The sequence below is a fragment of the Drosophila sechellia genome, chromosome 3R (genome assembly GCF_004382195.2).
Source record: "Drosophila sechellia strain sech25 chromosome 3R, ASM438219v1, whole genome shotgun sequence".
NCBI lineage: Eukaryota > Metazoa > Arthropoda > Insecta > Diptera > Drosophilidae > Drosophila > Drosophila sechellia.
In genome coordinates this window covers 20,085,080-20,107,734 of record NC_045952.1, presented here as the reverse complement: position 1 = coordinate 20,107,734, position 22,655 = coordinate 20,085,080, and the positions used below count along the sequence as shown (strand labels likewise).

Genomic DNA, 22,655 nt, shown 5'->3' with positions numbered 1-22,655 from the left:
TAACCATAACTCTGAACACGAAAGTGAAGGAGTCACTTAGAAGACGGAGATCGCATTGGCATTGATCTATTTTCCTCATAAATATGTATTAAATTAGAGGATTCCTTTCATATTTAATTTCTTTTGTACCCAAAGGAATAATCAATTCAAGCCCGCCTTCAAAACCTAGCTCATAAGCATGTCCTTGCTGGGCTCATTGTGTGTTTTTGTGTTTTTTTGTTTGTCCAACCCTTGAAGAGATTGATTATTGTTTATATTTGTGCCCCTGCATCGATGTGTACATATATCTGTATCAAATGTATGGGCATGTGAATGCAGTGCAAACAGGCGAAGGATTGTGGTCAACGCCAACGCATCCCCTTTTGAATTGGGGCAATTAAAGTTGTTCGCTCGACTCACTCCGCTGAATGGCTATGTATGCGGACACGTGATAGAACAGGGCCAGTGATATTATCCTGCTTTCCCCTGGAGACGAATCCAAGGCAATTAACCCCTTCTGGCCCTCATCTTCCACTCCTGCGAGGGCGTTAAGTCAGACACGAGTTTCGAGTCGATTTATCAAATAATTCCACGAATTCCTGGAATTCGAAATAGAGCGATCTTCGCGCTGAGATTTAGATATTAGGGAAATCGAAAGACGTCTGGGAATTTGTCCTGGCGTCGGCTCGATCGCTTGTAATTATGCTAATTATGAGTTTGATTTGTGATTTCGACTCACTTGGAGTCCATCTTGTTGGGCTTTTTGTTCTTTCCGAAAAAACATTGAGCTAATTGCGCTGCTCCTGGATTTTCACACATTTTGCTCTAGTTCCAATTAACCGAAACTCCTCTTCCTGCTGCAAATGGCAAATGCCGAAGGAATTTCTGCCAGGATCATTGATCATTCTGCTAATTTGCTGGGAATTTTCCCATTCTTAGGCAATGTCTCAGCTACCTGACCAGATTCTTCGTTTCAGCCTCTGTGTGGTCACTTCAGCTAACTATAAGTGACATTTGCGGTTGTAAATATCAATTTCCATAAAATGCAATTGTCACCTTAGCGCCGAGACCTCCCCCAATGATCAAGAAACTGTCAGCGCGCCAACTCGATCTCAGAATTAGATTTTCGAATTAGAAAACACTGACCAAATTACCTGTGCAGATCCCGGCAGACAGTAGTCACTTATCTGATGGTCAATTTTTCAATTTCACTGGCTGATGTTGAGAAATTACACCCCCGTCCAACGATATCAGTTACGATTTACATTTCACTCTTAACACTACCCGAAAACAAGGTAAGACATATCAATTACCCACGATCGGTGTTCGTTGACAGTCGCACTACTGCAATGGGATAGAAATTGAAATTGGGATTGGGTTTGGGCTCGTATTGCTGCTGGAGGATCCTTCTTAGAAAGTCATTTCTCACACTGACCGTTCTGGGATTTGTTTGTGTTTAATTTCGATTTTCTTTGTCCGGGCTACTTGACTGCGGCCCAAGTGGCTTCGCTTTTACACCAGACAGGCGACGGTCCCAGCGGTGAGGTGGAGGTGCCAAATGTGCCAATGGCACCTATGGGAAATGGGAATTATCATAAACTGACCTCCGCAGGAATGGCCTGCAACAAAACAAAAAAATAAAAAATAAAGAGAAGCAGACAAGAACGAAGACCGAAATCCTTGAAACCGTTTGAAAGTTTCGCTTTTTTTGGACTCGCAGCCCCATCGCTCGGTTGTTACCCTAATTTCGGCTCATCTTCATCCAGTCATCCAGACTCCGGGCCCTGATCATCGGCAGCTTATCTCATCTCTCTAGCCGGCGCACGCGTGTCATCCCGGGCAGCAATCAAAGTGATATGAAAATTGCATTTGGGTTCAACAGGTTCGCAGTTTTCGATTGCTGATCGCTGTGGCCAATGCACCTTAAAAAATATTGAATACCTGGCTAAAATAAATATCAAAATAAGGTCGATGGGATTACTCATAAGTAGTTCATAAAATACTTATATTTGAGGATACAATTATATTTATTAGTGTACGGTTTCTTTTATAGCCATTTTGAATTCCTGCACTCCACACCAGTGTTTTCGCTCAGTGCACCCTTGCTGTTCTTTGCTGTTCTGTTAATTTTGTTTGCCTAAAGGTTAAACGTGCGAATTTCACCCAAAGGCAGTCGCCAGTTTCGAGGGCTCCAGGGACTCGGATTTCGGTGGTAATCGGTCTGACTTCTGACTGACCATCCACTCCTGCTCCTGATCCCACTCCATTTATATCTGCGATTCGCGTACGGTACGCGAATTTCGCTGTTTCGCCTAATTAAATGTAATTTGGTACTTCCTTTTCAGCCGAAATAATGCATATAAATAGTATCTTTAGTTTACATTTTATATTCCCCCACCCGCCACCGGCTCTCATTATTATAAATTTTCGTTTTCTTTCAGCGATCGGCGAGTGGCCTCCGATCGGCCCAGGTCCTGATCCAGATCCAGATCCTCATTCCTCCTCCTGCTCCTACTCCTACTCCTCCTCCTCCCGGAGGTCAGTAGCGTCCCTTTCCGGGGGTTGAATTCAAAGGAATTCTCCGGGTCCTCCGGCACTCTCACCTTTTCCGCGGCCAACAAATCTTGAGTGCAACAATATGGCAATTGTTGTGTATTGCTACGAGAACTTGTTAATTGTTTCGCGCTCGAGTGGCCAAGAGCTCTGAATGGGCTGCGGCAGTCTCCATTCCACGGTGGTTCTAGGTGCTCCTTGGGTTTTTTCAGGAAAACACTTTCCAGACGGCCCATTGTGGCCAACTCCATTCATTCATGGAGTGCAACTAGAGCGGGATCGTGACCCGATTGCCGAGGGGCAATCCTGCAATTGCTGCTTTGCCGCCTGCCGCCGCAAATTAGATGCTCAATTACGCTACGAATTCCTGGGTAATTCGTGAACCATTCCGAGTTTCCAACGCGAATCACACTAGCAGAAAACATAGTTCCTTAAAGAACCTCCGGAATGGTAGTCATCCGAAAAATATTATAAACATGAAATTTATGCAAATCAAATTTGTAAGAGCTTGAAGAATTTGAAGAAGTGATCTAACAATCATTTTCAGTTCCAAGAAGTGATCTCATACCCATTTTCGAAAGTGTATGCATTAATTCCCTATGCAATCATGACAGTGAGTCACTCGCACACTTGAAAGTGAATCTTGACCACGTGGTGTTCCTGGTCTAGTCGTCTCTAGCCCTTTGCCAATCATTTTTCATCCCGGCCACTTCCTTCCGCAAAATGTTCTCACACTTGACCCGCTGATGGGAGACGCCCAAAGGATCGGGATACGGGTCGAGATCGGAAGTGGTTGAGCAACAGGAGGGGACAGCATCTCTCCTAGGCATCGCCAATGTTGTTTCAAATTTTTTTTTGAAAATCTTATTAAAAACTGTTGTTATTTCTGCCGCGACCTTTTCTTCGTCTTTTGTGTGTGAGTTTCGTTTTCGTTTCTTTTTTATTGCTTTAATCATTTTTATTTTGTGCGGCTTCCGTGCCACCTGTTATGGTTACTACCATGGATCCAAGGAGTCCAGAGGAGCGAGGAGCGAGGAGCGCAGCCGAGCTCCTTCAGAGCCTTTTTGATTTTTCTCAAGTGATTACGTAGTTTTCATCTGTTTTCTTTGTTCCAGCGAGCAGTGTTTCAAATTTGAATTGATCACTTGGCAGGGATCTGGGATAGGGTTTCGTGGGACCAGGATCCTCGCTCATAACAATACCAATCACAATTTGTCGATCGGTTATGATGCACTTCCGATTCGGAAACGAGGGTAGAGCCACCAAATAGGATCCAATATGCACCATGAAATTAATGTTTGATAGCCACATTAATATGCCAACGAAGACTTGGGCTCCCTTTCTATGCGCTTTAAAATCGAATCTTGTTTCAGGGCTGAGAAATCTGCTTTCAAAACATGACCCATATGTTTCTGATTAGAGTTCAATTTGTCAGTGCTTCATTTGTTGAATCGATTTGGTTCTTAGAAATTTGTTTTCAAAATAGATGCATTTGTTTTCAAGATAGCATGCATGGAATGGTAATCGGCCTGCATATGAACTACGTACTATAAAATTTGTGTAGCGAATTTGTCTTGTTTCGATGAAGGATAAAAGGATCACTGCTGGCGCCAGTCAGTTGCGAAGATCACCTCAGATACTGATCGGCAGCATTGTTGGCAAAACAACACCACCGAGCTCGAATTGCCGCATCAAAGTCGGCGACAAAAATCGCTCTGACATGCTCCGATCCAATCGGGGCAGATACGCTCATAAGGAGCACGGAGTGGATGTGCCATCCCTCAGCCGGATGATAACCATCAGTAGGCAATCTATGACAAAGCGCCGGCACAACAGGAGGTGAGGGCGTGCCCAAACAATGACACAGTGGGCGCTGCAAGGACTCGACTCCGAGGAGTACTCTGTGGACGTGTGTATAATCTAGTTTTAATTTTCATGGGAATTAACCCATGCCCGGCCCAATTTTCCGGCCATTCCGTACAATGTGCAATTTATGCGATATTTGTTTAAGCAATTTTGAACTGCTCCCAGCGATGATGGCCAGTTCCAACTGAATCCCGTCCAGTGTTTGCCTCCGCGCGAAGCCGTCGTATTTGCTTTGATTTCCACTTGACTTTTTATCCCCGTCGAGGAGCATATGTACATATGATATTTTCCATTTTTTCCACCGCCCCAATCGGTGGTCAATATTTGCAGAGCCAAGTCAAACAACGGCCTCACATAACGAGGGGAGCGCCTTCCTCCTCCTCGACTTGGGCCTTCTGCATTTGCATATTTAATTTGCCTTTAATGAATTTTCAATTTGACAATTGCCAAAATGCCACACAAGAGGCCAGGATTCGATTTGGGGCCAGGCCACCCACGTGGATGGATCTGGGGGAATGGGATCTACCCCAGTTGCGGAGATGGCATGCCACGCCGATTGCATGTCCATGTCCATTTCCGTGTCCAGACTCCTGCTCCTTTCGCTTTTCGCTCTCGTCTGCAAAATGGGACAGAGTGTTAAATGCTAATAAAATAAGTAACATACAAATTTTTCAATTTCAGCCATAAAAAATTAACTGGGCCGAAGACGTTTAAGTCGAGCAGGAGCTGGTGGACTGGGATTGGGTCTGGATCTGTATCTGTATCTGAATATGGATCTGGACAACACTTTCACGGCCCAGAGCGACTTGCTAATGGGAGTCGTTGACGTGCGCCTACTTTCCTCTTGTTGGCATCTTTTGCGCCTACACGTTCCTCATGTCGAAGAGAGTCCTTTGGAAAGGGTATACTGAATTAGTAGGCCCAACTAGTTAGCAACTTGGTTACTTAACAAAATAAATAACAAAATGAATTTTGTTACTGCGGTAATAGTTTCAAATTACCTTAATGGCCTTAAAAAGTAACGAATAAGTGATTTAAGATTTTAGTAAATAACCCAATATACACACTCCAAAATATACAGGATAATATAATAATATGACATGGATATGACTGCAAGAGTGTTTCATGTTTCACCCAAACAGATTCATACCCATTCAATTGGCATTGTCATGCGCTTTCTGGAAGCTGCTCCACATCAGTTGCATTCCCATCGACGGCCAAGTTGCATTTATGCATATTGACATGAAAGAAGTGGCCCGTTACCAGCGTAATGATGCCAATGAGCTGGAGCTGAGGTATTGGAGGTACTGGTTCAGGAGGTATGTGGGTCCGATGTGAGGGATCAGCCACTCGATAACTGACAGGCACGCAAGGCGCCCGATGCCGACCATTGGCTAAAAAAAGAACTCGACTTGACTTGGAATGACCCTTTTTGCCCCCTCGACTGGCAGCACGTGCATATTGCGATGCGGCAATGAAAATGTAAATTTCCCAATCGATATGCAGCGGATGCCTTGACATCGGCTAATGCCGATAAGCGTAAACTTTACAGCGGAGATGCAATCCGAGGGATACGATCTGCACAGGTACACATTGCAGGTGTAACAACTGTCGGTTGCGGCAAGTGGCTCGTAAATTGCACAGGAGGACATTCACGAGGGACGTTCAGGACATTCGAGGACTCTCAGGGGTGGACAAAAGGTCAAACATGCCTGTGTGCGTCCAATAAATTGGTGGTGCCGCTATTGGTGCGGTTTGTTGTGTGACATTTTTATCTAATTGACAGCGTTTTTATTGCCCGGCAAAAAGATCAGATCCTTTGGGGCGTGCTACTAGTTGTGCGAGTGGGTGGCCGCGCAACTTCAAAGATGCTAGGACACTCCCCCGCAAGTGGTTGATGTGGAATTCGTTGCATTATGATTTCCAGCGAATCATTAAGGATCGAGGGGCGTAGCGAAGGGATCTAAGGACCACCGTGGACGCTTCGTTTTGCTGTGTCATCCTGGGATCTACAACTAAATTCCCTGCTCACGATCAACCCACGGCCGTATTAATTGCAAGGCGCTAAAATGTTAGCCCAGCTCTTAGTTACTGCCTGCCACGCTTATTAGGCACGACGAGGGCTAAGGTGAAGGTCAGTCCTGGCACTCGGTCAAGCGTGTCCTTGGAGGGTCGGCGCTATCATCTACCCTCTTCATGGTACCGGCAACAAGCGTATCAATTGGAGAATTTGCCAAGTTGTAATAAACAAGATTCTTCATTGCGATATTCCGCCCCCGACTTTGGGTCAGCATGTCGAATGACCCGGCGGCGGTGGATTTGTAAGGATTTCCCTAGCCGGGATCAGGTAGATCGAACCCACTTGCAACCGATTCAGATTAGATAAACTCATAGGACCCGCTCTGCCATTTGGTGCTGACAAATCGCCGAGGGATTTTTGCAAATTTCGCCTCACTTTGCGGTCGACTTTAATCCCGTTTAGGGATTCAAATCGATTGTTTGTCCAAGTTCTGTTTGCATTTCCGCCCATATTCCTGTTCCGGTTGTGCCGGCCACCCTATAATCATCTTGTTAGCGGCTTTAGATGCCCAGATAGTCGGTTTTCTAGCGCCATTTTAAGCTCGCAACGAACTGAGGTAGAGCCGGGCTCTCTGGGACCGCTGCAACTCACCACCAACTGCCATTGGTCGTGCCACTCGGGCGGCACGTGCTGCCTTCTGTGGCAACTCGTTTACCTGTCCCCCTACCTGCCTTTCAGGCCCTTCTGGCCGTCGTGGTGGATTTGTGGGTATAAATAGGGCAGAAAGGACGAGAGACCAGTCAGAAACCCGCCAGCACTCGCAGCGTTCGTATCGTTTCATCCAGCCACATAGCACCACCATACAGCAGCATCATGTCGTCCAGTGAGATCTATCGCTACTACTACAAGACATCCGAGGACTTGCAGGGCTTCAAGACAGCCGCCACCGAGCCGTACTTCAATCCCATGGCCGCCTACAATCCCGGCGTGACCCACTACCAGTTCAATGGCAACACCCTGGCCAGCAGCAGCAACTACTTGTCGGCCAATGGCTTCATCAGCTTCGAGCAGGCCAGTTCCGATGGCTGGATCTCCTCCTCGCCGGCTAGCCACCGATCCGAGAGTCCCGAGTATGTGGATCTCAATACCATGTACAATGGAGGCTGCAACAACATGGCCCAGAACCAGCAATACGGAATGATTATGGAGCAGTCTGTCGTTTCCACAGTGCCTGCAATTCCAGTGGCCTCTCCTCCCGCAGTGGAGGTCATGGGCTCCTCCAACGTGGGTACTTGCAAAACGATTCCATCTCCAGCAGCCCCGAAACCGAAGCGCAGCTATACCAAGAAGAGCCAGTCCAGCATCACTGCCACCTCCACACCGACAGCAGCGGCGGAGTCATCTGCCTCAGTGAATCTCTACACGGAGGAGTTCCAGAACTTTGACTTTGACAACTCCGCCTTGTTCGATGACAGCGTCGAGGATGACGAGGACCTCATGCTCTTCAGTGGCGGTGAGGATTTCGATGGCAATGATGGATCCTTTGACTTGGCCGATGGTGAGAACCAAAATGACGCTGCCGGAGGCTCTGGAAAGAAGAGGCGCGGCAAGCAGATCACGCCCGTGGTGAAAAGGAAGCGTCGCCTGGCCGCCAATGCCCGTGAGCGTCGTCGGATGCAGAACCTCAACCAGGCCTTCGATCGTCTCCGCCAGTACCTTCCCTGCCTGGGAAACGATCGCCAGCTGTCCAAGCACGAGACGCTCCAAATGGCCCAGACCTACATATCCGCTCTCGGGGATCTGCTGCGCTGAATTCCCGAATCCCGGTCCCAGTCCCAAGTACTATTCTCAGTTATTGTTGGAGCTTGCCAAATGTTGTAGCTACTTTGTATATATTGCCTGGAGCCCAGTAGTGAATTACCGCTTAAGTATTATGCTGTTTATTGTTTAGTTAATTAGCCTAAATGGAAGACAATGATTAAGACTAAGGAAGACAAAATAAAAGCACTATAATTTAAAACATATGTTGGTTTTTTGTAACAGTTTTAGTAGCTATGCAACAATTCCTAGATGCAAAATGATAAATACAAAAATTGGAGAAACCAAGAATCCAAGAAGGGACAGCCCGTTAAATAAGCCATCCAAATCCTTTCATCTCTGAACAGTTCTCCTTCCCCAATCCTCGATATCCACACTTATCGGCGGGGCATCAATTCTCACACAGTTTTCGAGGGCTTTGCGACTCGCGCCCAGTGAATTGGACTTTATTATATGGGGGAAGGTGATCGATTTGGCGCTTCGCGATCAATTTGTAGACAGTTCGACAAAATTAGGGCTCCTCTTAATCGGGCTGGCCAAAACAAATACGCAGCGGACGATAATTACACGGCACTGCGAGCCGGAGTGTAGCTGCCAAATTAAGTTAAGTGTTGGGCTGATCTGCTTTCAGCAGTCGCAGGTCGCATGCAATGTCCGTATGTCCGTATGTCCGCTTGTCCGTCGCTGTCTCTGGAACCTCTGCAACTTCATATCCCAGTGGAAGTCCCAGTCGAGTCCCGAAAATCAAGCGCCACTCACAAATCGTTTAATGCGAAGTTCGATCCCCGATCGTTGTTGGCGGATAACCTCAGCGGCTTAAGACTTTAAGCCGAAACTGTACACTCAGCAAAACAAGGAGGTTTCAAAGAAGTTTGTTCAATAATTTAATGTAATACAATAATAATATTTATTTAAGGTAATAATATAAAATGTATATAGTACAAGATAGGATCAAAGCAAACATAAAGACCTTTAGTGTTCTACACACAATTCATTCACTTTAAAATATAATTAAATATATTTTGTGCTATTAGATGGATGATATTTTTGGATCTCATGTGAATCTTATGGCGATTTCTGGCAGTGCAGCATTTCATTCAGCTTAAAGCGGAGCAGAGATCCCTGGCCCAGTCAGTCATTCAGTCAGTCAGTCAATCATTCGTAAGATTCGAAGCCAATTTGTTGATAGCGACAGCAACTCCCGAGTGCCGGCGATTCGATCGACTCCCGCATGGGAATTGGAGCGCTCGAAGGCGGCCGGCGAGGGTGGGGGCGTGGCAGCGACCGGATTTCGTGGGCTGTTACTGTTTGTTTTGCAAAATCATTTTCGGGCGTCGCCGCAAAAGCTGCACGGATTTCGGGGCACATAATCAAAAGGAAATTCACATAATTAGTTAAGCGGCAGCGCGGCATCGACAGGGCTTCGTTAAATTGTTAATGACTTAATTTAGTGATCGCGAGGTGCGGGCGTCTCCCCCTTTCCAGCGGCCGAGGCAATTATATTTGTATGGGTGCGAATGCGAGGCATAAAGGCGATATCCTGCCGATATCCCTGGAGTGTCGCTCTTGTTAGCGACAATTTACGGCTTTGAACGCTTCCGCACAAAGCGCTGCCGTCAATTTGTCAATTACACAAATTGTTCGGCTCCGTTCGGTTCCCCCAACTCAAAAGCCACGCACAACAAAAGGGTGCGATCCGTCGTCCTGCGGGAAGAGAGGCCTTCCTGCCAATGCTACTCCAGCTACTCCAGCTACCACCTGCATGCAGCTGCACAGCACAGCAGAGATTCGGAGCCTCGAATTCAGATCCAGCTTCCAAAATGCAACTGCCTGCCAATACAATTAGTTAGAATTCATGAATGGCAACTGGACCCCAGTCGAGTTCTGGCATTCGGCTTTCAGCTTTCGGCCTTTGGCTTTTGGCAGTGCCGCCGACACAGCAGCAACATCACGCCGGAAAACAGGAGGAGCAGTAGTGGCAGAAGTGGCAGAAGCGGCAGCCACTTGCATGTCTTTGTCAATTTATAGACAGCTTGCCTGAGCATTATTAACACGTATTATTACGGGTATGCTGCATTCGATGTCCGTTGTGGGGCTGCATATTTTGTGGGTTTTTCTGGACGTTCGAACGGGGGGAAACGAATGCCCCGAAATTTGTCATGTCGATAATTGGCGAGCTTTATTTTGAGGTTTTTGAGGTTGCTTACTTTTTTGTGCCCCCGACGCTTTGGTAGTTAGTGCATCTGTATCTGTGAATGTATCTACATCTGCGTTAAGTAACTTAATGAGCTTTAACACCATCAATTTGTCACTTCTTGTTAGTGTCGCCATGGGGCAGTATCTGAATGGGTTATTGTACCGATCGACTTGCATCTTGTTAAGTGGTAAGGTGTTAAGATTCTTTATGTGCAGACTGTATTGGTCTTAGCTGAAGTTCAAGGACTTGTGCAGTTTGCTGAACAAATTGAAAGTATTTTACAGTGGAGCAAGTTTTTATAGTTTAAAACTATCTTCAAATAAAGCAACAGGTAGTTCTGGCAATACATTTGTGCCATGCAAGATTCAATTACCCCAATGCACATTTTTTAATTGCGGTTTTGGTATGTTTTGAAACAATTTTTAATGCTATTTCAATGAATGTATTTTGTTATCTCGCTCAATAGAAATTCTCATGCCTTTTTGGGCACTATTTCCCTCATTTTCGAAAGGTCTAACCACAAGCATTACTTTGTATCTTTTTTTTTTGTATCTCAAGTGCAGTTTCCGTTTCCGCCGATTTGTTTTGGCATTGTTGTGTGAACATTTTGCGCTGATCCTTTAATTGTTGCGCAACCTTCGCCGGCGAAATTGCAGGAACCCAGGTCGGAAGCCTACGGTCCCAAGGATTCGGTGATTAATGCCGGACCTTTCTCCCAAGTCGCGTGTGCAGCGAAATTAGTGGTATTTCGTATTGTGTGTGTGGGCATCGGCATCCGATCGGTTTAAGCCGAACTCAAAGTCCGGTCTAAATGAATGCAATTATTAAGTCATAAAACGGACAGCGTAAAATGCCAAAGTCTGTAATTAGCGACACCAAATCACGGCAGCCGCGCCCCCTTTTCTTAATACATCCTTTCTCAGCCCATTATCGGACATTGTGTGCGGTCCGCGGGGAAAGCAGAGAGATTACCTGGCATATGATGAAGCAGAGTCCTCTGGAGGTCACCGTTTGTTTTGGGAAGTCCTGGCCCACAAGGGCAGCGGCAATTAGTCAAACGATTCGCAACGCATCTACCATCAATCAACGTAGGGCCATGAGCTCCGGTTACCGATCCTGATCATCATTATCCTCGTCCTCCTCATCGGGAGCAGTAACAAACTTAACCGTTACCCATTTGACAAATAATTCGCACGGCCAACGGCCCAAAAATCTCTGGGTAACTCAATTAGCCACACAGACGATCGGCACGGCACACTTGACTGACTTTCGGTTTCCAGACCCAAGAGTCCAGATTCAGGACCCACCAAGTTGGTGGGCATCCCAGTTAGGTTGGCTGGCATCCCAAAGAACCAATGTTCTCAGTATCTCACGCTGCAGCCAACGGTGATCGAAGATCGACAGTGAAAGTGCATCAGAAATCAAAGTCGCTCTGGATTTTTTGACAACTTTTTGGCGAGGCATCAAATTAACACAAGAGGCAAAAACCTTAAGATGCTACCAAGACAAGGCACAGAGCAAACAAAAGGCAGCTGATTATTATTATATACTCTACTATTTGAAATTAAGAAATGCAATTAAGTCACAAGATAATCCTTGTTAATTGATATACTCATAGTCGTACTAAAATGGGATTCAATTTTGTATCTAGATTTGATTTTTGATTTTTAGCGGTAGAGTATTCCCAATTTGGCAACACAAAAATCTGTTGGCCAGCATTTTTAACTGAAATTGCCACACGCAAGCCATCGCCATCGCTTTGTCACGTTAAGAGGAGAGTCTGAAGATTTGGCCAGGTCTGCGTCTTCTGGCCGAACGGAGATTACTGGTGCGGGGCCTGTAATTTTGTATTGACATTGGGTCATTTGATACAGTTTTCCAGCTCATTTGCTTGTAATTGGGCACCAAAGTCTCGCCCAGACTCCGCATGGAATCTTCGGAGACTCCCCTCGCACATTCCCCGCACCAAAAGCCTGTGCTCGGGTTGACGACTTTTCAAATTATCAGTAATATTGTGGAACTTATATATTTATTAATCAGGATTTCGTGTGAAAAATGCGTCCAGAGTGCGTTCAAAGTGGCTGCTTGAGCTCGGCTCAGCAGACAGCAACAAGAACAACATTTTCGGCAGGACCCTTCAATTTAATGTCAACGACGTCGGTGGCGTTGGCATCACTTCATCTCTGGGCCAACTTGGTTGGCCTTTTTTTCTGGTTGGCAGTAGCTTTGGTTGAGAATGGGGATGAGGTTGCTTGCCACCTGCATTGACTGGCCTCCGACTCTGCGCTGTGCTTTTTTTTCGGTCGACTGTCGCGTCCCGAAGTGAGTGAGAACTTAATCCCTTGGCCCCAATTATTCAAGTAATTAAGTATTAATGTGCGAAATTTTATCACCTGCGGCTAGGGGTGAGCCCGATTTGTGCTGGTCAAGCCGTGATTTTCCAGCCGATTTGTGTTTAAACGGTCGTGAAAGTGGGGCTTCTTGAACCCGATATCGTGGATAAGTTGAGCAATGGGAATAATGGAATATCTCTAAGGAGATCTATATGAAGTTCTCCAGAAATTGATTGAACCAGCTTTTAATTACTTCAATTTAAATTAAATTCACATTCAACAAATAACAACCTAACAATTAATAGAAACTAGGCTTAGCCGCGCTAGGATCTTCTCGGAATAACCATAACTTTGATTGATTGCCTATAAAATATTTCGAACTGAACAAGGTGCGCCGCCTCTGGTCGCCCAAGATCTAAAGGATCGTTTCTCGTTCGAACGCAATTAGCAGATATAATCCGTGTGATTCCACCCAACTAAAATGTCAATAACAATAAATTCCTGGCAGCTAAGCGCCGACAAAACTGGCGATCAAGATAGCAATGTGATCAGCTCATAACTGTCAAGAGGAAATCAATTGATTTGCCCAAAGGACCGGCCCAGCGAAAAGGGATAGGGAAGCCAGAACCGGCAAGGATACTCCGCGGACCCCACAGGACTCTCTTCGCATAATATTTTAGGGGCGTGTTCCGCCTGTCAACATTTTATGTTGGTGGTCAGAGAGTCAAATTGTGGTCGCAACTGACACAGCAGCCCAAGAGAGGCAAACTCCTTGGATGCTGGGAACCGTGCGGGTGTTCCCAGGACAGGTCCTTGAGCGGACAATGGAACAATGGCGAGTCCTTTGTGAAACAAAGGCCCCTACTTACAACACATTATGACACGAAATCGACAACGAAAACGAAAACTACTCGGAATGCCAACGGGCATTCAATGGTCCTTCAACGAACTGATTCATTGCTATTGCTCTATTTCTGGGGCTCCTGGCGAGCAGCGGCATGTCCTTGCGACTCCTTTTGATGCTTTCAATTTGCGTGAACCACAACTAATTTTATTGCTTAATCTTTTTTGTGAGCCAGTGGCTTTGCGGCGATTTGTCTAATTGAATTGCGCGATCTGTAAAATTATACATTTGTCTCCTTGGCAAAGTTCATTATTTATTTCTGTATCTTCGATATTAGGGTTTAATGTAAATGAACTTTTTGTTATTTTTTGTTGCCCTTGATTTGCTTTTGTTTATGGTCGTTTTGTAAACGATTTGAGAATTTTCTACGCTCGACTTGGTGGATAATTTGCCCATCGAAGCGATTTATTATTCAAGATTTATTTGGACAATTTGTTTTTATTTTCGATCATTAAAAAATTTTAACGAGAGTATAAAATTTGTAATGATTCGAACTACTTATATTGTATTCTAAAACACTTATTCGAGAAGTGTAATCAATATTTTTTGTTTCCCGCTATAATGATTGTACTGAGATAGTTTGTGATCATCTCTCAACCCTTAAGATCATAAGATTTTTCTAGCATTTTCATAGACAAGCCAATTACCGTGGCGGGCAACTTTCGGAGTTGGCCAGCTGACGCATCGATATTTTAAAGTGATCCTGCGGCACACGTGTTCATTTGGCTGGCATACGCGCGATTTCGGGGCTCAATTCGGATTCGGTAAGTCGAGCCCCGAATGTCTGTGCATCCTTGTCGTCCTCACACCTTCCCCCCAACCCAATGCCCAATACGGATTGCCCGTTACTCTCTACCCATTCCCCCTTTCCAGTTCCTTTACTTTTTTTCTTGGGGGATCCGCTTGCCCGCTTGCCGAGTTTTTAAAGCCGCTTATCCTGCTGTCGCTGTTCGGGTTTCGGACTCGGCTCCCTGCCCGTTCTTCCTGCACTCGTGCTCCGATCGGAAGTCAGTAGTAACTGTTGGGCGAGTGCTCCTGCTTCCTTGAAATTGTCTGCCAGGTCAGAGGCAAGAAAGACCCAACCGTAAACGGAACAGCTACAAAAAGTATAATTTCAACTGAGCGGGGAAACGGACCACGCACTCGAAGAAACTAGATTGTTCTTAGAATTTATACGAAAATGAGATTGCAATTGATGTATTATAATATATTTAGATTATTATATTGGAACCCTCTTGAAATAACTGTCAAAATTCTGTAGACATGAGCAAATGTTTTGAAATTCGGCAAACTCGTTGAACTTGCTGAAAACTCAAAAGTCATTAGTTGTAGTTACAATATAGCAATCTGTTTATCAGAGATCTGGAATTATTTCAACGTTCTGTACTACAAAATGCCATTAATTGGTCGATATAAGAAATTTTGGAATCTCAAACTGCATGGAATATTTTTTTTGAGTGTTGGGGCGAAGGAGCGTGGGCAACCCAATTTCCAAAGTCAAAAGTGGCACCAGATGACGGCGTGCGCCGTCCGTTTGTTCGGTTACAAGGAGCGGGCTAGAAAGGGACGGGACGAGAGGTCCTGCTGGAGGAGGAGGAGGAAAAGATCGGCCAAAGATGGCATATGTTGCGCCTTGGCTCTATCTCGCTTTGGCCAATGCCCGCAGTGGGTCCTTTTCGCTGGCTTTCACTCGCACGCCACGCGGCTCGTCCTGCAGACAGCCAGCAACAATAACGATTATTCGGCATTGTGTGTGCAATACGCGCCAGTTGGTCGCAGGCGGAAACCTCGATCCTTCAACTTCAAGCATCCCATATATGAATGCACATAGTAGGCAACTGCCAGCTAGCTAGCTCCCGGCAGCTAGGAGCAATCCGCTCTTGGTTCAGTTACAGTTATACAAAAGTTCGGCAGTTGCACTTGGAAGCCCACGCAATTAAAGGTGCATCAATCAAAATTAAAGACAATCCGGCAGCGATTTTTAAACGCCATCTAGGCACGTCAGCCGAATTCTGAAAGACGACGGCCCTTTGATATGCGAATCTTCCGACATGTGTGCATGACAATATCACTTGTGCCAATATGTCTCAAGGTAAACTCCATTAAATTCGAATTAATGCTTAATTCCTGACAAATATAAACGAACCCCTCTGATTTGTGCTAAAACTCAAACAAAGTGGAATGTGTTCACATTATTATTTTGGTCTTAGAAATATACCTAACAATAATAATAGAAAAAAATTTATTTAAAATATTTTAAAAAAATAGATATCTTTAAAAATATAGTTTTAAGTTTATTAGTACAGTATTAGTATTATTAGTATATATGGTATTTTTAAAGTTCTGCCAAATGGATTTTTCCATTGATATATATGCGTTATCATATGATAACTCTGGTACGCGTTAGAACCCACAGTTCGCCAGACAGAAAACCTGTTAAAATGGTGAGACTTAACATAGAAATGACTTTGGAGACTCTACTGAAGGCGGCGAGAAGAAGGAGAAGGAATGAGGAAAGGGAATACCTTCAGGATTTTTCTGATACCAGCGGTAGAGAAGGCAAGTTCCGTTAAAAGTATATAAACATAAATGACTCAAAGTATCAATTTCTGGTTCATTTTCCACAGTTGTGGAAGTTCCCGCACAGGCTGAGCATTCTTACGGTCAACTTACAGAAGGCGAGTATAAAACACTAAACGATTAACTATTATATCAATTGTATTTAAAATGTAGGAGTTATCTACTGGGTGTATGAGAAGATTGCGGATTTGACCTTGAGAGTCTTGGAAGAATTGTTTGACTTTGTGGAGGCAGCTATTTTAAAAATAGTTGGTGTCGCTAAAAATGCTGTGGAGTGTTTTATGCGAGACTTTAAAGTGCAATGTGCCGCATTGGATGCATTTGTGGAATTTTTAACGACTCGTTTGGGATTTCAACTGGAAATGTAATTATTTCTGCGGCTCAATAAATTCCATTCCATGCTAAATCATGCTAAAAACTGCTTTAAGTTTATGGTTTTCTTTATACTTGGGAACTGATATCGGGTAATTCTAAAAAAGCTTTCAATCTATATATGCGAATCTTGATTGCAATGATAGATTAAAGTTGATTTCGATGATTTGGTTTCTATCGAGTAACTCCCCTCCACAGTGGCGGATGTACAAATATCGCACTACTGATAACGAAACAACAACGTGATTGTAATCAGTTGCTACAAAGATCCTCACCGGGAAAGAAGTAAAACTTTGTAATATAAATTGAAAATATGGATTCAGCCATTTCAGAGATACTCAATGCACTGGCTATTCTGGCCGACGATAAAAATATCCAGTTGACCATCAAGGAGGCCGGCAAGGGAGCTGCAATTTGTGCTGGCGCTGCGCTGATCGGAGGACTACTGCTGGGCCCCCGGGGACTGGCACTGGGCGGAGCCATCGGTGGTCTCACCGCCTACGGACTTACGGAGGGCAAGAGTCTCCAGCTTTGCGTGGTGACCACCATGTCTTATCAGTCTTTTAATTCCAGGAAAATTCAAGTCTCTGAGTGAAGTCATTTTGAACGATTTGACGGAGAGACAGCGTCGAGAACTGGAGCAGCACGTGATCAGGGCCATATCCGAAGTTAGAAATGTCCGCGTTCGAGATGTCGCAAGACTAATACTAAATAACCGGCATGTGCAAGAGGTTGCACTCGAAGCAGTCAAGTCCTATATCACAGATCGTATGGGAATGACCATCGTTGATTAAGCATCACTAGAAATATTTGTTCAAACTATATTTCTCGATGATTGTTGCTATAACAGAGTATTCTGGCTGCAAAATAAATATAGAGGAGATTAATTGTTAGCGCACTGGATGATTTTATTTTAAAATCTATAGTAAAAAGCATTTCAGCTTTTAATTTAATGGGCAGTGACTAGCCATGTCGCTGCGCTAGATGTAAAAAGATTGTTTCGCTCAGAGCTCGGCTTCCAATAGACAAGAGTCGCGCGCTCTACGTCATCAAAATCCGTCAGATGTCTGGAGGAGCTGAACAGATGTTGGAGTAGGCGGAATTTGTGCAGCTACACTACCAAGGCGATCATCAACGGGGCAACAACTGTTACAAGCAGTAAAAATAAGATAAAATTCAGAGACTCTTAGTGAAATTGCGGCAAGAGCCGAAATAAAGAGTCGTAGACATTTCGTTGCTGCACTGTGAACGACGAGAGAGATGTGTGATGAGATGCTTTGGTGTATCTCACGGATGCACAGATACTCGCTTCGGATATTCGCTCAGTGTGCGGAAGGCAGGTCAAAATAATTTGGCTTACTGCGGAAGCGAGAGGAAGAGGAAAATAACTGGCCGATCTCGAGCTCGATCTCCGTCTCTATCTCTTTCTAGGGCCAGCTGTCGCCCATTTGGATCGGATCCGTATGCTACTATATCTTATATAGTGTGGCTGCCACGTGTCGTGGGCAAGTCCATTGGGCAATTGGTCAGTTCAGCCGCACAACGGCCAATTAGTATGCATGCGACTTTGAAAAGTGAACTTGCGATTAGCCACAAAGTTGCCCAATATACATACATACAAATATGCAATTACAGGGCAACCTCTCTAAGTCGAATCAAGCTGAAGTGAGATCTCGATACTATGTAGTAATTTATTTCACTATTTATTGATCATTTTAAGATGTGTAAATTACTTGGTTTAACAAACGCCTCTTAGAGTTTTTTAAGAACATTGTGTTTTGAAATTGATTTTATTTTAATTCCAAGCCAGACTTTATAAAGGCTTCACTGTGCCTGCAAATATGCTGATAGCTGCACCAGATCGGCTGCAGCAGCTGTAAAATCAATCAAAAACTTGTCAAATAAATGTCATGCATAAGCAATAAGTGAACAGGATGTGGCGAGTCCTCGGCCCCTGTCATCCTGCGGGTGCATAAATTTGCCATTGGCTGTATTTGCCTGGCTTCTCTCTTAGGACTATTGCTTACGCGAAGGGTCGGTCCACTATGATTGCCGGCACTGATCCTGCTCCTCGCGCAGATAGTCGCCGATCTGCTGCACCACCATGGCACTGCACAGCTGAGCCTGCTCCACTTGATCCTCGGCGGTTTGGTGGGTCTGCACCAGGATTAGGGATGCATTGTGCATGGATTGGGCCATCCCCAGATTGATTTCCGCCATGGCGTTAATGAAACAGACACTTCCGCCAGCTGAAGCCAGAGGATTAAGCGGGGAAGCCCCCAGCATCTGGCACTTGGCCGGCAAGTGGGCAATCTGCTGGACGAATTCCTGTACTCTGACCAAAGCCAGTTGACTCTCCAGACGAAAGTCTTCCAAAAGGCTTCCCAAGTCTTCCGTACACCCACCCAGCTGACGGGTCACATTTTCGTTGAGCTCATCCAGGCTCCAGGCTGGGTTGCAATCGGGATTGGACACCACTAGCTGGTTGGTCTCATAGATCACATCACTCAGTTCGGCCATAGCATTGGCGGTCAGGACCTCAATGTTACCGACAATATTTTGCCGAGTGCGATTTATTTTCTCCTCCAACTGAATGGTGGTGTCGTCGCTGACACTTACGGCAATCTCCGCTAGATTGTCCACAACCATGGTAACAGGTCCATAGTTTGTAGTCTCTGTCTTGGTTTCATAGCGGACTTCTTGGCAGTCCTGAAATAAAGGAGCATATGCATTTGAAAAGCACTATAAATGGAAAGGTACTATTAACTCACTGCATAAGTCAGCAAAAGCAGTGCAAGTACTCCCAGGGTTTGACTCATCATCTTTCTGTTATATTTCCTAGTGCGACTGGCCCGCCACTTGACTTCTTATATATAGTCAAGAGATACAGTGTCACGATAAGAGTGTGTCTCATAGGAATCACCACGGAACACAATTTGAGCATTAACTTGATGAACTGAGATGATGTTTCAGTAGACGAACTTGGTGTACTATTCAAAGTATTCCATTTGGTCATCGTATTTTGATCATTTTGTATACTTCTCACCTTCGTTGAAGAAGGGGATCAATAATACTTTTATTTGTATAGGGGAGATATTAAATGTCCAAGTTTGCAGAAGTAACCTGAGGGTGATGACTAACTTGAAGCATTTATAACGACTATATGCTATATATGTATGTATGCACAGTCACCGTGCGATAACAATCTTTCTTGTAAACATTATAAGGCACAAATGGGCCATTTGTCTAATTCAGAACTTATTTTTAGCTTGGTTCGAATCTTGAATACCCTAAAGTTTCATATTGATCATATGGGTTAAATAAATAAATATTTAAATAAATATAAATATAAATATATAAATATTTTTATATAAACAATACCAATTATTTTTTATGTTATTTTATTTATGTTAAATCTCTTTTCCAAAAACGAATTTATTTCTTAGTCATTATAGTTAACTAAGGCAACCTTTGACGATCTATAAATAAACGGTACGGTATCTTGAATTTTTCGGGAATCAATTCGATTTAGTTTCAAGATGACAATAGTACGGGTGTCACTGCTTTTACTTCAGTCGCTTTTTTGTGTATGCAATATCATTATTTGTGTAAAGTATAATATTACAGCAAATACCTTACAGGTGCATGGCCGCTTCCAAAGAATTTGGGGACAAAATGGACCACTCTATGAATCCACAAAGCAGCTTATAGCCAGCCAAAGCTCCAGTGCAGCCAGGATCTGGAACATCACCCAACAGGCCCTCGATCACAAGTTGGAGTACCTTCAAGAAGCCAAGGACACACTGGATGGCCATCAGCAAGTGGTTAGTGGACGCTTGGAGATGTTTTTTGGAAGCCAGTACAGCGATGAGTGGCGGGCATGCTCAAAGAAATACGAACTCCAGGTGGCACACTTCAATCAAGAGCTGCTGGACAAGTACAGTATCTGCCGGAATTCTCTGGACCACATCATGGATCATTTTCAGGAGGAAATCGTGATGGAGGCTAATTTGCTGAGTAAGGCTTCGCCGGAGATCACTGAGTTGTCAAACACCTGCAGAATCTGGCAGCTTAAGCAGTCTGGTTTCAATCACGCCGGAGTTTTACTGTGCACTGTCGCTGGAATCGGGAGGATCAATCAGCGGATGGTCAGCAGTCTGGAGCTTTGCGATGCAATTCTGCTGGAGATGACCATGGAAGACTTGGACACACCAAGTTGCCTCTTCTACCATCATCTGAAGATGGATTTCGATGAGCTCTTTACGCAGATTGAGTCGTGTGCGATGAACTAGAAAGAATTTAATAAAGTCAAATGCATTATTAACTGTGGTCTGCTGACGACTTTAAAATATTAATTACTTACATCAACTTTTACCTAATAGGAGCACTGTTATCTTTAATCGTTATCAGTTCGACCATTCATAAAAAGCTATATCAAAATTTAAATTTTCTCTTGAAAAACATGGCCCCGTGGAGGTTTATATATAGCGTAATATATGCGATAAGCCGGATTATCGCACCCTAATCAACCTGCGCCACTTAAGAAAAACCAAGTGTGGTATCATGGATAGTGTTTTACGAGCCATACTTCTTCCGATAATGAAGCTGGTCAAAATCCCTCCTCAGTAGTACTGAAACAGTTGGCCGGGCAAAATGATTGGAAAAGCATTGCTTCTGCTGGGCTGTGTGCTGCTCTTCGCTTTTGGTGAAGCCCACCAGGAACTGGAGACTCTGCTGCAGAAGCAACAGGTGGACTTGCAGTTGTCTGGCGAGGAAGTGGCTGCTCTGCGTCCACTGTACCTAGAGTTCCAGGCGCAGTACAACTATCTGTACAGCTTGAGGCTCCAGAGCGGCGATGGAAGTGATCAGAATCCCACGGAGGAGCCTGAACTGGATACCACCTACGTACGGGCATTTGAAGACTTTCGCAACAAGTTCTCCATTTACTTGGATGAGAAGCCTCGAGTGGTGTATGACACAAAATTGCCCACTGTCGACGAGATCATGGGAAAGCCCAGTCCCGACTTCACTCCGGATCAGAGGGCTGAATTCGAGGATCTCAGGGAGATTATTCAGGATGTTATTGACAAGGCACAATTCGGCATTGACGACTTGGTGGAGAGGGCCATCCAACTGGAGGCGAATCTGCTGAAGCTGAACAAGCCAAAGATCGTGACCGCAGCCATTGCCGGATTGGGATACATGTGGAACTACTGGGGCCGCGGAAGTCAGGCCGCCTACTGCAGTTACTCGCTGGTCCCAGAGTTCCAGATAGGTCTGCAGGCCATTAACGATGGCGTTGATTGCTACTCTCGCACCATGGCCTTGGTAATGCGCATTCAGAATGAAACAGTGGCCGCTGTGAAGGAGGTTAAGAGCAATGTTAGTAGTCTTGTGAAGATTTACAAGAAGATTGCCGCCAAGCAGACCACCGTGGGCAAAATCCTGTCGGGTACAGTAAACGCTCTCAGTGCGATCCGCCGGGTGCACGACATCATCGCTGTCGGAATCGATGTCTACGGCAAAATCAACAACCAGTTGCCGGCGGAGGCCACCCACTCTGCGGAGTGTGGAGTGGTGTTCGTCAACAGCATTCCCCAAATGTTGGAAAATGCCCAGAATCTGACCACTTGCATTACCTACGTGAATACGGATAAGCGCGACTTCGAATTCACGCATACCGAAGAGGATCGCTACTGGAACACTGGCGCGGATCCTCCGGAAATACCCCATGAAAACGTGGTGGACGATGATGACGATGATACGGACTATCCGGAGTTGGACGACTATGAGGATCACAGATAAGCTTTGGAATTTTACACATTGATAAGGCACAGTTTGATAATCGGCACAATAATGTCCAAATAAGAATAAATTGATCGTTGTGATTAGAATACAATTATTGAAAGATTGTTAATAAAAATGATCTATTTCATAAACAAACAATATCAATTTAAAGGTGAGTTTTACCTAACTGTTTTCGTACCGAAGTTCTTATCTTAAAGTCGGTAATCAAAAATTTATATTAATTTG

The 22,655-nt window shown here is 44.7% G+C and overlaps 6 protein-coding genes across 7 annotated transcripts; 5 read left to right on the top strand and 1 right to left on the bottom strand.

Moving 5' to 3' along the window:
- Nucleotides 1–7,242: 7,242 nt before the first annotated feature.
- On the top strand, nt 7,243–8,423 carry LOC6607294 (protein atonal). The gene has a single exon (XM_002032037.2). It carries the CDS (start codon nt 7,292–7,294, stop codon nt 8,228–8,230), a length of 939 nt encoding a protein of 312 aa, XP_002032073.1. The 5' UTR covers nt 7,243–7,291; the 3' UTR covers nt 8,231–8,423.
- A 7,635-nt stretch (nt 8,424–16,058) lies between these two features.
- On the top strand, nt 16,059–16,677 carry LOC116801588. The gene is made up of 3 exons (XM_032722131.1): nt 16,059–16,229; nt 16,298–16,348; nt 16,404–16,677. Exons 1-3 carry the CDS (start codon nt 16,112–16,114, stop codon nt 16,616–16,618), a joined length of 384 nt encoding a protein of 127 aa, XP_032578022.1. The 5' UTR covers nt 16,059–16,111; the 3' UTR covers nt 16,619–16,677.
- A 142-nt stretch (nt 16,678–16,819) lies between these two features.
- On the top strand, nt 16,820–17,520 carry LOC6607293 (protein C19orf12 homolog). Its single transcript, XM_002032036.2, has 2 exons — nt 16,820–17,137; nt 17,196–17,520. The coding sequence occupies exons 1-2, from the start codon at nt 16,936–16,938 to the stop codon at nt 17,414–17,416; spliced, it is 423 nt and encodes a 140-aa protein (XP_002032072.1). The 5' UTR covers nt 16,820–16,935; the 3' UTR covers nt 17,417–17,520.
- A 773-nt stretch (nt 17,521–18,293) lies between these two features.
- On the bottom strand, nt 18,294–19,593 carry LOC6607292. Of its 2 annotated transcripts, XM_032722130.1 has the most exons (3): nt 19,394–19,593; nt 18,650–19,331; nt 18,294–18,496 (listed from the first exon to the last, which is right to left on the bottom strand). In XM_032722130.1, the coding sequence occupies exons 1-2, from the start codon at nt 19,442–19,444 to the stop codon at nt 18,666–18,668; spliced, it is 717 nt and encodes a 238-aa protein (XP_032578021.1). In that variant the 5' UTR covers nt 19,445–19,593; the 3' UTR covers nt 18,294–18,496; nt 18,650–18,665. The 2 variants fall into 2 exon arrangements, with proteins under 2 accessions (XP_032578021.1, XP_002032071.1); XM_002032035.2 differs by having other exon boundaries at nt 18,294–19,331; nt 19,394–19,592.
- A 526-nt stretch (nt 19,594–20,119) lies between these two features.
- On the top strand, nt 20,120–20,947 carry LOC6607291. Its single transcript, XM_032721281.1, has 2 exons — nt 20,120–20,209; nt 20,264–20,947. The coding sequence occupies exons 1-2, from the start codon at nt 20,162–20,164 to the stop codon at nt 20,912–20,914; spliced, it is 699 nt and encodes a 232-aa protein (XP_032577172.1). The 5' UTR covers nt 20,120–20,161; the 3' UTR covers nt 20,915–20,947.
- Nucleotides 20,948–21,242: 295 nt separating this feature from the next.
- LOC6607290 lies at nt 21,243–22,574 on the top strand. Its single transcript, XM_002032033.2, has one exon. The coding sequence runs from the start codon at nt 21,276–21,278 to the stop codon at nt 22,425–22,427; it is 1,152 nt and encodes a 383-aa protein (XP_002032069.1). The 5' UTR covers nt 21,243–21,275; the 3' UTR covers nt 22,428–22,574.
- Nucleotides 22,575–22,655: the final 81 nt, after the last annotated feature.

Bases quoted from the DNA above. Each gene is read 5' to 3' on its own strand.
- LOC6607294 (XM_002032037.2), top strand. From the start codon at position 7,292: ATGTCGTCCAGTGAGATCTATCGCTACTACTACAAGACATCCGAGGAC.
- LOC6607291 (XM_032721281.1), top strand. From the start codon at position 20,162: ATGACAATAGTACGGGTGTCACTGCTTTTACTTCAGTCGCTTTTTTGT. The intron at 20,210-20,263 runs GTATGCAATATC...AATACCTTACAG, and splicing joins TACTTCAGTCGCTTTTTTGT to GTGCATGGCCGCTTCCAAAG.
- LOC6607292 (XM_032722130.1), bottom strand. From the start codon at position 19,444: ATGATGAGTCAAACCCTGGGAGTACTTGCACTGCTTTTGCTGACTTAT. The intron at 19,332-19,393 runs GTGAGTTAATAG...CCTTTATTTCAG, and splicing joins TGCTTTTGCTGACTTATGCA to GACTGCCAAGAAGTCCGCTA.
- LOC116801588 (XM_032722131.1), top strand. From the start codon at position 16,112: ATGGTGAGACTTAACATAGAAATGACTTTGGAGACTCTACTGAAGGCG. The intron at 16,230-16,297 runs GCAAGTTCCGTT...CATTTTCCACAG, and splicing joins TGATACCAGCGGTAGAGAAG to TTGTGGAAGTTCCCGCACAG. The intron at 16,349-16,403 runs GCGAGTATAAAA...TTTAAAATGTAG, and splicing joins TTACGGTCAACTTACAGAAG to GAGTTATCTACTGGGTGTAT.
- LOC6607290 (XM_002032033.2), top strand. From the start codon at position 21,276: ATGATTGGAAAAGCATTGCTTCTGCTGGGCTGTGTGCTGCTCTTCGCT.
- LOC6607293 (XM_002032036.2), top strand. From the start codon at position 16,936: ATGGATTCAGCCATTTCAGAGATACTCAATGCACTGGCTATTCTGGCC. The intron at 17,138-17,195 runs GCAAGAGTCTCC...TTTTAATTCCAG, and splicing joins CGCCTACGGACTTACGGAGG to GAAAATTCAAGTCTCTGAGT.